This window comes from Hemiscyllium ocellatum (assembly GCF_020745735.1).
Source record: "Hemiscyllium ocellatum isolate sHemOce1 chromosome 27 unlocalized genomic scaffold, sHemOce1.pat.X.cur. SUPER_27_unloc_1, whole genome shotgun sequence".
Classification (NCBI taxonomy): Eukaryota; Metazoa; Chordata; class Chondrichthyes; order Orectolobiformes; family Hemiscylliidae; genus Hemiscyllium; species Hemiscyllium ocellatum.
Window position 1 is genome coordinate 2,888,055 of NW_026867476.1, and position 16,363 is coordinate 2,904,417.

Here is a 16,363-nt window from a genome sequence, read left to right on the forward strand (position 1 = left end):
CACTGCCCATTGCGTCACTAATTTTTGTGTCGTCTGCAAACTTACTAAGTATTCCTCCTATATTCTCATCCAATAATCCTCTTGCACCATCCTCTCTCTCTCTCTCCTAAAACAATGTCAATTTCATATCCAATTGGCTAGCTCTCCCTGGATCCCATGTGATCTAATCTTGTGTCAATGTGTCCACTGAAGGTGTAAGCAATGTCAAGTCACATTCCTGAGATAACATACGGTTTTATAAAACAAAGGTGACATCTTGCCTCAGACAATGCATTAAGGGTCTGAGGTTAGAGTCTGTATGTATTCCAATCTTGAGTCAGACTGGTTCTATTTCCAAAGTAGGGATTTATAAAATGTCACATGAATTATAAAAAGGTTCCCTGTCTACAGATGTGTGTTTTTTGAACAAAGTAGATTGTATCTGCAAATGCAAATCCACCCCACGGACTTATATGTGTGTGTGTGTGCGCACATAGGGAGAAAGAGAGAGAGAGTGTGATTGTGTGGTAATGTGACTTGAAAGAAGTTATGGGATTTAAATATTAATGAATCAAAACCACAACCAGTTCTAAAACATGAAAGATTTAACAACAATCTAGGTTTGTTCAATATTCCGCATTAGTGTATGACACTATGAGCTTCTAATATAAGTTCTGTGTTCTATGATCCATCTCCACTGGCTACCTGTCAAGGAGCAGGGCTGCGAAAGTTTGTACTTCCAAATAAACCTATTAGATCACAACCTTGATTTGGAGATGCCGGTGTTAGACTGTGGTGTACTACGTTAAAAAATCACACAACACCAGGTTATAGTCCAACAGGTTAATTGGAAGCACACTAGCTTTCGGAGCACCGCTCCATTAAACCTGTTGGACTATAACCTGGTGTTGTGTGATCTTTAACTTTGTTCACAGATGGTGGCCAGATGAGGGAGTTTCAGTGAGTGTGAGGTTACAATGAAACCCTGGGCTTTGTGTGAACACACGCCTTGGAGGAAAATGAAGGGAAGGGATTTGTTGTAAAGTGCCCTCCCCTCCTCCAGCTCCCTCAGCACGAGGGCAGCGCGTGGCCCTTTATCCGGAACAGGCGCGGCTTCTATTGGCTGGCTCCCCACAGCGTGACTGGCAGCCCCGCCAATAAACAGCGCTGGAGGACCGGAAGCACACTGGTCCTCCAGCCAATCAGAGCACTCCTATTGTCTGAATGCGGAAGCCATTGCTGCTGCTGCAGTAACATTCCTCCAGGAGACACCATCAGGGGGTTCTGTGTGTGTGGGCACTTCAGGCTTCAGTTCATCATCCAACCTGGAGGGACACAAGGACAACAGCACCGTGGAGAAGCCATGGCAGTGTGGGGACTGTGGGAAACGGTACAGGTATCCATCCGGACTGGAGATCCATCGACGTGTTCACACCGGGGAGAGGCCACACACCTGCTCCGACTGTGGGAAGAGTTTCGCTCATTCGTCTGGCCTTTTGAGACACCGGCGAGTTCACACCGGGGAGAGGCCGTTCCTCTGCTCAGACTGTGGGAAAGAATTCAGTCACTTTTCCAGCCTGCAGAAGCACACGCAAACTCACACAGGGGTCCTGCCGTTCACCTGCACGGAATGCGGGAAGGGATTCAGTTCATCATACAACCTGCGGCTCCACCAACGGGTTCACACCGGGGAGAGGCCATTCTCCTGCTCTGACTGTGGGAAAGAATTCAGTCACTTATCCGGCCTTCAAAGACACAAGCTAATTCACACAGGGGTCTTGCCGTTCACCTGCACGGAATGCGGAAAGGGATGCAGTTCGTCAGACAGCCTGCGGATCCACCAGCGGGTTCACACCGGGGAAAGGCCATTCTCCTGCTCCGAGTGTGGGGAGGTATTCAGCGATCCATCCAGCATGCGGAGACACCGGCGGGTGCACACCCGGGAGAGGCCGTTCACCTGCTCTGAGTGCGGGAAGGGATTCGCTCAATCCACTGGCCTCAGGGTACACCAGCAACTTCACACCGGGGAGAGGCGGTTCACTTGCTCTGAGTGTGGGAAGGGGTTTCATCAGTCGGCCCACCTGTTGGTCCACCAGCGCATCCACACCGGGGAGCGACCATTCCCCTGTACCGTGTGTGGGAAAGGATTCAGGGATTCATCTGCTGTACTGAAACACCAGCGAATTCACACCGGGGAGAAGCCTTTCACCTGCTCTGTGTGTGGGAGGGGATTTATCCAGTCAAGCAAACTGCGGAGACACCAGAGAGTTCATCAGTGAAGACAGCAGTTGAATCCTGCTGTTCTTGCTGCTGAGAATCACATCCAGGACTGTACCAGTGAGGCTGATGCTCTGTCAGCCTGGGAGTGCACATTTCCTCTGAAATGATCCACAGAAGCTGATGAGCAACATTTTATTTTCTCCTGGTTAGGAAACATAGGTTGCCCCCCACGCAGGTAGATCTAAAGTCAACCCAGTTAGACCATGACATCGAGGAGCAGGAGTACACCATCAGCCCATCGAGCCTGCCCCACCATTTAATACCATCGAGGCTGATCGCATCTCGGCTTCAACTCCCCTTTCCTGCCTCCTCTCCATAACCCTTCAATCCTCTACTGATTAAACATCTGTCTATCTCCTCCTTAAATTTATTCCATGTCCTGTTGTCCACAACACTCTAGCGGAAGGAATTTCACAGATTAATATTGCTTTGAGAGAAGTAATTTCTCCACATCTGTTTGAAATCTGTTATCCCTCATCCTAACACTATGACCTCTTATTCTAAATTGCTGTAGGAAGTGAACTATTTCTCCAATGATGAGAAAATGAGTAAAGGTAATGCGTAAACTGATGTTGTTCCATTTGCCAGCATTGGGCCCATATCTCTCCGATCCTTCTGATCCGTGTCAAAATGTCTGTTCAATGTTGTAATTACAGTCACCTCCACCACTTTGTCTGGCACTTGTTCCATACACTCACCACCCTCTGTGAAAAGGCTGCCAGTCAGATCCCTTTTAAATCTTTCCCCTCTCACCGTAAACTGATGCCCTCTCGTTTTGAACTGCCCCTACCCTGGGAAAAGGCCTTTGCTATTCATCTTATGTATGCTCATCATAATTTTATGATCATCTACAAGGTCACTCTTTAGCCTCTGATGCTCCCGGGAAATAAGTCCCAGTCAGTCCAGCCTGTCCTTATAACTCAAACCCTTCAACGTCAGTAACATCCTTCTAAATCTTTATCACACAATTTGCAGTTTAATAATAGTCTTCCTCTAACAGTGTGTCCAGAATTGCACACGGTTCTCCAACAGTGGCCTTACCATTGTCTTATGCAGCCTTTACATGACATTCCAACTCCTAAATTCAGTGCATTGACCAATGAGAGCAAGTGGACCAAATACATCCTTCATTTTATCTACATGTGACGCCACTTTCAAGGAACTATGTACCTGCACCCCTCGACTCTCAACTCTCCCTACCTCTGTAACTCCTGCCTTGGTTTGTCTTCACAAAATGAAGTATGTTGCATTTGTGTAAATTAAACCCCATTTGCCATTCCTCAGCCTAGCTGATCGAGGATCCTGTTACTAAGCAATTGAATGGTAATAAGCAATTGAAGGGGAATATGTGAAAAACAGGCTTCAGGTAAACACAGGCCCTTCTGGTTGCAAGGTAACTGCAATGACCTTGGCTGATCTTGGGACCAGGCTGTCATGCAAAGGCACAGAGATACCAGGACCGGTTTGTAGACAAAGGAACGAGTGGGAAAGGTACTCAGGGACTGCAGTACAGCACGTCATATCCGAGTCAGAATAGTATTGATGTTGGGGACTTTTCACAGCTTGAGAGACATTCCCTATCGGACTCGGGTTTGCGAGACCAGATCGCGGGAACGGAAATAGCTCCAAGTGCCAGCCCTCACCCACTTGTCGACTGTATCAAAAGTCTTTTAAGCTAATAATGCTACTCATTAATTTGCATGTACCTACAGTAGATTAAGTGAATAAATTTGCTTTGTATTAGAACACTCATTTCTTCTCGTATTCATTCTGAGCAGACCTTAAACAACCCATTCAATCATTTCAGCCTAACGATGCTAGTGGCCCATGCAATCCATCCTGGAAGTTCATCTCACCCATTCCATGCATCAGTCTGCTTCCTGTTGACCCCCAGAATTTGAAAAATTAATCAGTTTTGCTTCGGATTTCTGTCCTGCTGTCACTATCACCCGGTCCGTCACTGACTTCTCGATTCCCTTTCTCAACATCTCTGTATCAATTTCTGAGGATGGGCTGGCCGCCAAATTCCGCTACGGATCCATCGACACCTACGGTTACTTGGACTGTATATGCTCCCTCCCTGCTGCCTGTAGAGACTCCATTGCATTCTCCCAGTTTCTCCATCTCTACCACTTTCACCAGGTTAAAAATAACACACCAGGTTACAGCTAAGAAATGTGTTGCTGGAAAAGCGCAGCAGGTCAGGCAGCATCCAAGGAGCAGGAGAATCGACGTTTCGGGCATGAGCCCTTCTTCAGGAATCACCAGGTTATAGTACAACAGCTTATTTAGAAGCACTAATTTTGGAATGCAGCTTCTTCATCAGCCGCTGAAGAAGCAGCGCTCCGAAAGCTAGTGCTTCCAAATAAACCTGTTGAGTTATAATTTGGTGTTGTGATTTTTAACTTTGTTCACCCTGTCCAACACTGGTTCCTCCAAATTATGACTTTTCACCAGAACACCTCTGAAAAGACAGGTGCCCTCATCCTTGCATTTCCCCTTCTGTTGTGTTTGACAGGATCTTTCACTGTGTCTGATCTATCTCCTACACGTTTGCCCTGATCCCTTCCCCTCTCTTCCAGATATTAGCGCTGTTGCTTTGCGGTGCCAGGGACTTGAGTTCGATTCCAGCCTTGGGTTACTGTCTGTGTGGAGTTTGCCCATTCTCCCTGTGTGTGTGTGTGGGTTTCCTCCCACAATCCAAAGATGTGCAGATTAGGTGAATTGGGTATGCTAAGTTGCCCATAGTATTAGGTTAGGTGTATTAGTCAGGGGGTAAATGTAGAGTAATAGGGTCTGGGTGAGTTATTCTTCAGCAAGTTGGCATGGACTTGCTGGGCTGAAGGGCCTGTTTCCACACTGTAGGGATTCTATATATAATTCAATATATTTCACAATGTCTGACCTATGCTTCTGCCTTGATCCCTTCCCCTCCCACCCTCCCAGAATGATGGGGTTTCCACAGCCTGTCTTTGTGAAATTTGCATACAAACTGAATATATTCAGTACAAGTCTTCCTTATACATGACAACTAGGCCACAACAGAGGTTAGAATGAATAATGAGCCTCAATTGAGTTGCATTTAGTCCTTCGAATTAGAATTGCTCCAGTATGGAAACAACTAGGTAAAAACAATGACTGCAGATGCTGGAAACCAGATTCTGGATTAGTGGTGCTGGAAGAGCACAGCAGTTCAGGCAGCATCCGAGGAGCAGTAAAATCAATGATTCGGGCAAAAGCCCTTCATCAGGAATACAGGCCTCTTGCAAGGATGCCTGCCTTTAAGAAGTTTTCCTCCTCTCTCTACAAGAATCTGAGGGAGTCCCTCTCCCACTGCAACTCCCAGGTCATTTCCTCTGCCCTGAAGCTCTTCAACCATGTCCTGAAACAAACGAGCCACCTATCCATTCCACCCATCCCCTGACCTATCACCTTCATCCCCTCCCCCACTCACCTATTGTACTCTCTGCTACTTTCTGCCCCCCCCCCCCCCCCCCCACCCCTCTCATTTATCTCTCCACCCTTCAGGCTCTCTGCCTGTATTCCTGATGAAGGGCTTTTGCCCGAAATGTCGATTTTTTTACTGCTCCTCGGATGCTGCCTGAACTGCTGTGCTCTTCCAGCACCACTAATCCAGAATAATATGGTAAGAGGCAGGCCTTCCAGCCTAACAAGTACACCCCAAAGAGTAATCCACCCAGACCCATTCCTCTCCTCTACCCTACCCTATATTTACCCCTGACGAATGCACCTAATCTACATATCCATGAACGCTATGGACAATTTAGCCTGGCCAATTCACCTATCCTGTACATCTTTGGATTGTGGGAGGAAACTGGAGCACCAGTTGTGTTGGGAGAATGTGCTAACTCCACACAGACGGTCGCCCGAGGCTGGAATTGAACCTGGCTTCCTAGCGCTGTAACCACTGAGCCATTGTGCCACCCCACATGGTAGAGCCAAACTTCTCTTCCAAACTTGTAGATGGTGTTCTTGTGGAATTTGCTGGGCAGAGAGTACAGCAGGGAGTTGAGGTGGCGTTCTTGGGGAGGAGTTAGAGCAAAAGTTTAATCCCAGAATGGGAATAGAGAGTGTTGTGCTCACAGATGTTGGCCAGATGAGGAAGTTTCAGTGAGTGTGAGGTTACAATGAAACCCTGGGCTTTGTGTGAACACACGCCTTGGAGGGAAATGAAGGGAAGGGATTTGTTGTAAAGTGCCCTCCCCTCCTCCAGCTCCCTCAGCACGAGGGCAGCGCTGACCCATTGTCCGGAACGGGCGCGGCTCCTATTGGCTAGTTCCCAACAAGTCACATGCGGATCGGCCACTAGAGGCGTTGGAGGACTGGAAGCACACTGGTCCTCCAGCCAATCAGAGCACTCCTATTGTCTGAATGCGGAAGTCATTGCTGCTGCTGCTGTAACATTCCTCCAGGAGACACCATCAGGGGGTTCTGTGTGTGTGGGCACTTCAGGCTTCAGTTCATCATCCAACCTGGAGGGACACAAGGACAACAGCACCGTGGAGAAGCCATGGCAGTGTGGGGACTGCGGGAAACGGTACAGGTATCCATCCGGGCTGGAGATCCATCGACGTGTTCACACCGGGGAGAGGCCGTTCACCTGCTCTGACTGTGGGAAAGAATTCAGTCACTCATCCGGCCTTCAAAGACACAAGCTAATTCACACAGGGGTCTTGCCGTTCACTTGCTCAGTGTGTGGGAAAGGCTGCAGTTCGTCAGACAGCCTGCGGATCCACCAGCGCGTTCACACCGGGGAAAGGCCCTTCTCCTGCTCCGAGTGTGGAGAGATATTCAGCGATCCATCCAGCATGCGGAGACACCGGCGGGTGCACACCCGGGAGAGGCCCTTCACCTGCTCCGAGTGCGGGAAGGGATTCACTCAGTCTGCTAGCCTCAGGATACACCAGCAACTTCACACCGGGGAGAGGCGGTTCACCTGCTCTGAGTGTGGGAAGGGATTCACTCAGTTGGCTCGACTGTTGGTCCACCAGCGCATCCACACCGGGGAGAGACCATTCCTCTGCACCGTATGTGGGAAAGGATTCAGGGATTCATCTGCTGTGCTGAAACACCAGCGAATTCACACCGGGGAGAAGCCATTCACTTGCTCTGTGTGTGGGAGGACATTTAACCAGTCGTGCACAATGTGGAGACACCAGAGAGTTCATCAGTGAAGGCTGCAATTGGATTTTGCTGTTCTTGCTGCTGAGAATCACATCCAGGACTGAACCCATTCGGACAGTGGGTGAAGTGGGAGGGTCAGAGGAGTTATATATTCCCGTGGGGCTGATGCTCTGTCAGCCTGGGAGTGCACATTTCCTCTGAAATGATCCACAGAAGCTAATGAACAACGTTTATTTTCTCCTGGTTAGGAAACAGAGTTTGCCTCCCACTGCAGGTAGATCTAAAGTCAACACATTTAGGACATGACATCAGGGAGTAGGAGCCTGCTCTGCCATTTAATATATTGAGGTTGCACTGGTGGCTTGGTGGGTCAGCGGTTAGCACTGCTGCCTCACAGCGCCAGGGACCCAGGTTTGATTCCAGCCTTGGGTGCATGTCTGTGTGGAATTTGCACATTCTGCCCGTGTCTGCGTGGGTTTCCTCTGGGTGTTTCGGTTTTCTCCCAATCCAAAGATGTGCAAGTTAAGTGAATTGGCCTTCCTAAATTGCCCATAGTGTGCAAAGATGTGTAGGCTAGCTGCATTAGTCAGGGGTAAATGTAGAGTAATGGGGTTGAGGAATGGGTCTGGGTGGGTTACTCATCATAGGGTTGGTGTGGACTTGTTGGCTGAGGGTCCTGTTTCTACACTGTAGGGATTCTATGACCCTGTGATCGCATCTTGGCTTCAACTCCATTTTCTTGCCTATTCTCCATAACCCTTCGACCCATTACTGATTAAAAATCTGTCTATCACTTCCATATGTTTTCTCCATGTCCTGTCATCCACAGCAATCTGGGGGAGTGAATTTCACAGACTAATGCTGCATTGAGGGAAATAATTTCCCTACACCTCCGTTTGAAATCTGCTACCCCTCGTCCTCTTTTTCTAAATTGCCGTAGGAATTGAAATATCTTTCCTATAATGAGTAAAGGTGGTGCGTAGACTGATGTTGTCCCATTTGCCAGTATTTGGCCCACGTCCGCCTAAACCTTCTAATCCCTGTACCTTCTGATCCATGTTGTAATTGTAGCTGCCTCCACCACTTTTTCTGCCAGCTTGTTCCATATACGCACCACTCTTTGCTTGACAAGTTGCCCCTCAGTTCCCTTTTAAATCGTTCCCCTCTCACCTTAAACCTATGGCCTCTTGTTTTGGACTGCCCCTACCCTGGGGAAAAGACCTTTGCTATTCACCTTTATGTATCCCCTGTAATAAGTTTATGTATCCCCTCTACTAGCTCACCCCTTGGCCTCTGATGCCCAAGGGAAATAAGTCCCAGTCTGTCCAACCTGGCCTAATAAGTCAAACCGTCCAGCCTCAGTAACGTCCTTGTAAATCTTTCTTGCACAATTTGCAGATAGCCTCCCTCTAACAGTGTGACCAGAATTGCACGCAGTGCTCCAACAGTGGCCTCACCATTGTCTTGTGCAGCCTTAACATGCCAAGTCTTACATGCAACACTCTCATCAATCAAGTGTACCAAACGTTATTTTCACCACCTTGGCTACCTGTGATGTCACTTTCAAGCAACTACGTATCTGCACCCCTAGTCTCTCTGTTTGACAACACTCCCTATCTGTTTAAGAGCTGCCTTAGAAAAATGCAACCCCCTACATTGATCCAAATTAAACTCCATTTGCCATTCCTTGGCCCAGTTGATCAAGATACTATATACTCTCAAATAGCCTTCTTTAGCTTAAATTATATCAGCGATTTTGGTGTCATCTGGAAACCTAACAATCATTCCTGCTATCATCTCATCCAAAGCATTTATATAAATGACAAATATTAGTGTACCTCGAATGAATACTTTTGGCACAGCATGACTCACAGGTCGGCAGTCTGAATACATATCCTCTCCCTTCACCCTCTATCTCCTACCATCAAGTCAATTTTGTATCCTATTATCTAGCTCTCCTTGGATTCCATGTGATTGAACCTTGTGTCAATGTGTCAACTGAGGGAGCAAAACACCTCCAATCCAGATTGTTAAGGATTAATTGTGCATGGCAATAAGCAATTGAAGGGGAATATGTGAAAAACAGGCTTCAGGTAAACACAGGTCGTTCTGGTTGGAAGGTAACTGCAATGACCTTGGCTGGTCTTGGGAACAGGCTGTCATGCAAAGGCACAGAGACACCGGGACCTGTTTGTGCAGAAAGGAATGAGTGGATAAAGTACTCAGAGAATGTAATATCTGATTCAGAATAGTACTAACAAAATAGTTAGTATTATTGTTGGTATACTATATATACCAATAACAATATCCACATTGGAGACATCTCCCAGCTTGAAAGACTTTCACCATCAGACTAGGGTTTGAGAGACCAGTTTGTGAGAACGGAAATAGAGCTCTAAGTGACAGCCGTCACCCAGGAGACCCTGATGTGGCTACAAGGCAGTGAGACTCACTTGTTGACTGTATCGAACGTCTTTTAAGCGAATAGAGTCCCTCATTAGTTTGCATGTACCTAAAGTAGATTCCGTGAATAAATGTGCTTTGTATTGGAGTGCATATATCTGCTTGTATTCATTTTGATCACATCTTTAAAGAACCCATAGTTCCTTTCATCTGAACACCGCCAATGGTCTATGCAATTCTTTCTGGAAATTCCAAGGATCTGTCTTGGTTGCTGCTTCCTGCTCTGCTTCAGAATTTGAAAATTTAATCAGTTTTGCTTCAGATTTCTGTCCTGCTGTCACTATCACCTAGTCCATCACTGACTTCTCAATTCCCTGTCAGATTTGATGATGGGCTGGCTGCCAAATTCTGCTTCAGATCCATAGACACCCACAATTACCTGAACTGTACATGCTCACCCCCTGCTTCATGTAGAGACCTCCTTGCACTCTCCCAGTGTCACCGTCTCTCCCACCTTTTACCATACCAACTCCGAAATTACTGGTTTCCTCATCCATGCATTTCCCCTTTCTGTGTTTGACAGAATCTTTAGCCATGTCTGACCTAACTCCCACACTTCTGCCCTTATCCCTTCCCAGAACAATAGGGTTTCCACAGCCTGCCTTTGTTGAATTTGTGTACAAATTGAATGTATTCAGTAGAAATCTTTGTATCACATTGCGACTTGGCCGCAATAGAGATGTGGGTGAATCGTGAGTCGTAATTGAGTTGCATTTAGTGCTTTGTTAGAATCAAAATTCCCTTCCAAACTTGGAGATGGAATTTGTCACGGATGGACAGGGATTACAGCAGGGTGCAGGGCATTCCTGGGGAGGGGAGGGGAAGCTACAGTTTAACCCCAGGATGGGAACAGAGAGTGTTATGCTCACAGATGTTGACCAGATGAGGAGGTTTCAGTGAGTGTGAGGTTACAATGAAACCCTGGGCTTTGAGTGAACACACGCCTTGGAGGAAAATGAAGGGAAGGGATTTGTTGTGAAGTAGGTAAAAACAATGACTGCAGATGCTGGAAACCAGATTCTGGATTATTTGTGCCAGAAGAGCACAGCAGTTCAGGCAGCATCCAAGGAGCAGTATAATCGATGTTTCGGGCAAAAGCCCTTCATCAGGACTGTGCTCTTCCAGCACCACTGATCCAGAATTTGTTATCAAGTGCCCTCTCCTCCTCCAGCTCCCTCAGCACGAGGGCAGCGTAGGCCCTTTGTCCTGAACAGCCGCGGCTCCTATTGGCTGGCTCCCGACAGGTCGGCATGCGGATTGACCAATAGTCAGTGTTGGAGGACCGGAAGCACTCTCGTCCTCCATCCAATCAGCGCGCCTACCGCCTGAACACGGAAGTCGCCCGATTCTGAGGATGTTCATTGCTGCTGCTGCAGTAATAACATTCCTCCAGGAGACACCATCAGGGGGTTCTGTGTGTGTGGGCACTTCAGGCTTCAGTTCATCATCCAACCTGGAGGGACACAAGGACAACAGCACCGTGGAGAAGCCATGGCAGTGTGGGGACTGTGGGAAACGGTACAGGTATCCATCTGAGCTGGAGCGTCATCGACGTGTTCACACCGGGGAGAGGCCGTTCACCTGCTCTGACTGTGGGAAGGGATTCACTCACTTATCTGGCCTTAAAACACACAAGCGAATTCACACAGGGGTGTTGCCGTATGCCTGCTCGGAGTGCGGGAAAGGATGCATTTCATCATACAGCCTACGGATCCACCAGCGGGTTCACACTGGGGAGAGGCCATTCTCCTGTTCTGATTGTGGAGACATATTCAGTGATCCGTCCAGTATGCGGAGACACCGTCAGATACACACTGGGGAGAGGCCTTTCACCTGCTCTGAGTGCGGGAAGGGTTTCACTCAGTTGGCCCCACTTTTGGTCCACCAGCGCATCCACACCGGGGAGAGACCATTCCCCTGCAGCGTGTGTGGGAAAGGATTCAGGGATTCATCTGCTGTGCTGAAACATCAACGAATTCACACCGGGGAGAAGCCTTTCACCTGCTCTGTGTGTGGGAGGGGATTTAACCAGTCATGCACGCTGCGGAGACACCAGAGAGTTCATCAACGAGGACTGCAATTGGACTCTACTATTCTTGCTGCTGAGAATCACATCCAAGACTGAACCGTGTTCATTCGGACGGTGGGTGAAGTGGGAGGGTTTGTGTGATGTTTTATTGAAGTGAGTTTAATGCTCTCTCAGCCTGTGAGTGCACATTTCCTCTGAAATGATCCACAGAAACTGATGGACAACATTTACTTTATCCTGGTTAGGAAACAGCGTGTGCCTCCCACTGCAGGTAGATCTGAAGTTAACACATTTAGACTACGACATCAAGGAACAGGAGTACTCCATTCAGCCCCTTGAGCCTGCTCCACTATTTAATACCATTGAGGCTGATTGCATCCCGGCTTCAACTCCACTTTCCTGCCTCCTCTCCACAACCCTTCACCCCGTTACTGATTAAACATCTGTCTATCTCCTTAAGTTTACTGAATATCCTGGCATCCACAGCACTATTGGGGGAGTGAATTTCTCAGATTAAAGACTCTTTGAGGGGAGTAATTTCCCCACATCTCTGATTGAAATCTGCTACCACTCGTCCTAATGACATGACCTCTTATTGTAAAGTGCTGTAGGAATTGAAATATCTTACCGCTGATGAGGAAATGAGTAATGGTACGTAAACCAATGTTGTCCCATTTGCCAGTATTGGGCCCATATTTCTCCAAACCTTCCGATCCATGTACCTGTGGAAATGGCTGTTAAATGTTGTAATTGTAGCTGCCTCCACCATTTCCTCTGGCGGCTTGTTCCATACACGCACCACCCTTTGCATGAAAAAGCTGGACCTTGGATCCCTTTGAAATCTTTCCCCTCTCACTGAAAACCTATGGTCATCATTTTGGACTGCCCCTACGCTGGGGAAAATGTCTTCACTAATCACCTTATGTCTGCCCATCATAATTTTGTGAACCTCAGCAAAGGTCATCCCTTGTCCTCTGATGCTTCATGGAAATAAGTCCCAATTTGTCCAGCCTGTCCTTGTAAGTCAAATCCTCTATAACATCCTTGTAAACCTTTGTTGCACAATTTACAGTTTAATGATGGCCTTCCTCTAACAGTGTGACCAGAACTGCACGCAACTATGCTCTTACTATTGTCATTTGCAACCTAATGTGACTTGTCAACTTCTATACTCAGCGCTGTCACCAATGAGGGCAAGCATACCAAAACGCTTTCTTCACCATGTTGTCTACCTATGACACCATTTTCAAGGAACTAATTACCTGCACCCCTAGTCTCTCTGTTTGACAACACTCAGGACTAGTTTAAGCCCTGCCTTGGTTTGTCTTAGCTAAACGCAACACCTCGCATCTGTCTAAATTAACCTCTATTTGCCATTCCTCAATCCAACTGATCCTGATCCTGTAGTAGTATCAAATATCTTTCTTTGCCTTAAATTATTTCAGCAATTTTGGGAATACTAACCATTCCCATTATCATCGCATCCAATGCATTTATATAAATGACAAGTAAACATGTTGAGGTGAGTGGTGCTGGTCAGTCAGTATCTGAGGAGCAGGAGAATCAACGTTTTGGGCATAGGCCCTTCATCAGGAATCTAGTCAGAGTACCTTGAACCGATACATCGGGCACAGGCGACTCACAGGCCTGCAGTTTGAATACATATCCTCTCCCACCACCCTCTATCTCCTACCATCAAGCCAATTTTGTATACCATTGTCTAGCTCTCCTTGGATTCCATGTGGTCGAATGTTGTGTCAATGTGTCGACTGAGGGAGCAAAATACCTCCAATCCAGATTGTTAAGGGTTAATTGTGCATGGCAATAAGCAATTGAAGGGGAAATACTTGAAAACCAGGCTTCGAGTAAACACAGGCCGGTCTGGTTGGAAGGTAACTGCAATGACCTTGGCTGGTCCTAGGGACAGACTGTTGTGCAAAGGCAAGAGATACCGGGACCTGTTTTAGTACAAAGGAATGAATGGGAAAGGCACTCAGAGACTGCAATACAGCACATAATATCTGAGTGAGAATAGTATTAACATTGGGAACATTTCCCAACCCAAGAGACATTCACTATCAGACTAGGGTTTGAGAGACCAGTTTGTGAGAATGGAAATAGAGCTCTAAGTAACAGCCGTCACCCAGGACACCCTGATGTGACGACAAGGCAGTGAGACCCACTTGTTGACTGTATCGAACATCTTTTAAACTAATGGAGTCCCTCATTAGTTTGCATGTACCTAAAGTAGATTCAGTGAATAAATGTGCTTTGTACTGGAGTGCATATATCTGCTTGTATTCATTTTGATCACACCTTAAAGAACCCATTAGGTCCTTTCATTCAAATGGCCTGTGCAATCCTTCTTGGAAATTCATCTCACTCATTCCAGGGATTTGTCTTGGTTGCTGCTTCCTGCTCTTCTTTTGAAAGGTTAATCAGTTTTGCTTTGGATTTCTGGCCTGCTGTCACTGGTCCATCACTGACTTCTCAATTCCCTTCCATTTTTGTTGATGGGCTGGTAGCCAAATTCCAATACAGATCCATCGACTCCCACAGTTACCTGGACTGTACATGCTCAGTCATTGCTTCATGTGGGGACTCTGTGCATTCTACCAGTATCTCCATCCCTCCCACTTTTCACCATACCAACTCCGAAATGACTAGTTTCCTCAGCCATGTAGTTCCCCCTTCTGTTGTGTTTGACAGGATCGTTACCATGTCTGACCTATCTTTCACACGTTTGCCCTGATCCCTTCCCGGAACGATACGGTTTCCACAGCTTGTCCTCATTGAATTTGTGTACTAACTGAATGTATTCAGTAGAAATCTTTGTATCACATTGCGACTAGGCCGCAATAGAGGTGTGGGTGAATCGTGAGTCGTAACTGAGTTGTATTTAGTGCTTTGTTAGAACCTAAAGTCCCTTCCAAACTTGTAGATGGCATTCATGCGGAATTTGTCACGGGTGGACAATGATTATGGCAGGGAATTGAGATGGCATTCTTGGGAGGCGGTTGGGAGATTCAGTTTAACCCCAGAATTGGAACAGAGAGTGTTGTGCTCACAGATGTTGGCCAGATGAGGGAGTTTCAGTGAGTGTGAGGTTACAATGAAACCCTGGGCTTTGTGTGAACACACGCCTTGGAGGAAAATGAAGGGAAGGGATTTGTTGCAAAGTGCCCTCCCCTCCTCCAGCTCCCTCAGCACGAGGGCAGCGCTGACCCATTGTCCGGAACAGGCGCGGCTCCTATTGGCTGACCCGCGACAGCTCGGAACGCGGACTGGCCAATAGATAGCGCTGGAGGACCGGAAGCACACTGGTCCTCCAGCCAATCAGAGCATCCTTATTGTCTGAATGCGGAAGTCATTGCTGCTGCTGCAATAAGATTCCTCCAGGAGACACCATCAGGGGGTTCTGTGTGTGTGGGCACTTCAGGCTTCAGTTCATCATCCAACCTGGAGGGACACAAGGACAACAGCACCGTGGAGAAGCCATGGCAGTGTGTGGACTGTGGGAAACGGTACAGGTATCCATCCGGGCTGGAGATCCATCGACGTATTCACACCGGGGAGAGGCCGTTCACCTGCATAGAGTGTGGGAAGGGATACTGTCACTTTTCCAGTCTTCAGAAACACACGCAAACTCACACAGGGGTCTTGCCTTTCACCCGCACAGAGTGCGGGAAGGGATGCCATTCATCAGACAGCCTGCTGACCCACCAGCGCGTTCACGCGGGGAGAAGCTGTTCACCTGCTCCGAATGTGGAGAGATATTCAGCGATCCATCCAGCATGTGGAGACACCGGCAGATTTTTTTATTTCAAAATATACTTTATTCATAGAAATAAATCTTTGGTGCCTGTACAATTGGTCATGCCGTTCATATATATACATTGCATGTCTTTACATTGAGACAGATTGAGTTAATCGTATTTACAGTTATCATATTTACAGTTCTGTATATTAACCATCCAATCTCTTGGTATGTAGCTGCATCATCAGCAGAACCCAACTACTGAGTGGGCCCCCTGTTGTACGATAGCAAAGGAAACCTTCTTTAACCCTCAGTTTTATGGGGTTACCCTTGTCCATTTGACTGTCCTGTCTCTGGGGTAGCTGTCTGCATCCCCATGGTGAAGGTGAACTGCTGGACCCTCGCTGGGCTGAGGTAGCTATCCAGCTCCTCACTGGGGTCATTTACCCGCTCTGGTGTCATTGAGCCATGGCAAGGGTCCGCACCGTCCAGTTCTGTGTCTGACAATGGGACTGTCAGAGGATCACAGCTCTCAGTTACCTGTAGTTGTGGGGCAGTGGGTACCCCCTGGTTCTCACTGGGTGGAGGGTGGACTTCGGGGGGGGGTCTGTTGTTTCCTGATTGGGAGTAAATGCCCTCCTCTTCACCTACAGCGCTCTGTCTCTTCTTCTGGTGATGACCCTCCTTGCACCCATCTTCACCATCCGAAG

General features: G+C 47.6%; 2 protein-coding genes across 2 annotated transcripts in view; both read left to right on the forward strand.

Moving 5' to 3' along the window:
- The window catches only part of LOC132807028 (zinc finger protein 239-like), a 36,393-nt gene extending 32,388 nt beyond the window's left edge, over nucleotides 1-4,005 (forward strand). Inside the window, exon 3 of the mRNA XM_060821337.1 lies at nucleotides 1,824-4,005. Within this exon, the coding sequence (XP_060677320.1) occupies nucleotides 1,824-2,258 (435 nt within the window). The 3' untranslated portion in view covers nucleotides 2,259-4,005. The remainder of the gene's footprint in view (nucleotides 1-1,823) is intronic.
- LOC132807071 (zinc finger protein 345-like) lies at nucleotides 3,662-14,172 on the forward strand. The gene is made up of 3 exons (XM_060821373.1): nucleotides 3,662-3,750; nucleotides 6,494-7,450; nucleotides 11,134-14,172. The coding sequence occupies exons 1-3, from the start codon at nucleotides 3,662-3,664 to the stop codon at nucleotides 11,990-11,992; spliced, it is 1,905 nt and encodes a 634-aa protein (XP_060677356.1). The 3' UTR covers nucleotides 11,993-14,172.
- Nucleotides 14,173-16,363: the final 2,191 nt, after the last annotated feature.

Coding starts and splice junctions, on each gene's coding strand:
- LOC132807071 (XM_060821373.1), top strand. CDS start 3,662: ATGACCTTGGCTGATCTTGGGACCAGGCTGTCATGCAAAGGCACAGAG. Junction 3,751..6,493: donor CAAAGGAACGAGTGGGAAAG/GTACTCAGGGAC, acceptor CCCCTCCTCCAG/CTCCCTCAGCACGAGGGCAG. Junction 7,451..11,133: donor AGACACCAGAGAGTTCATCA/GTGAAGGCTGCA, acceptor GGATTGACCAAT/AGTCAGTGTTGGAGGACCGG.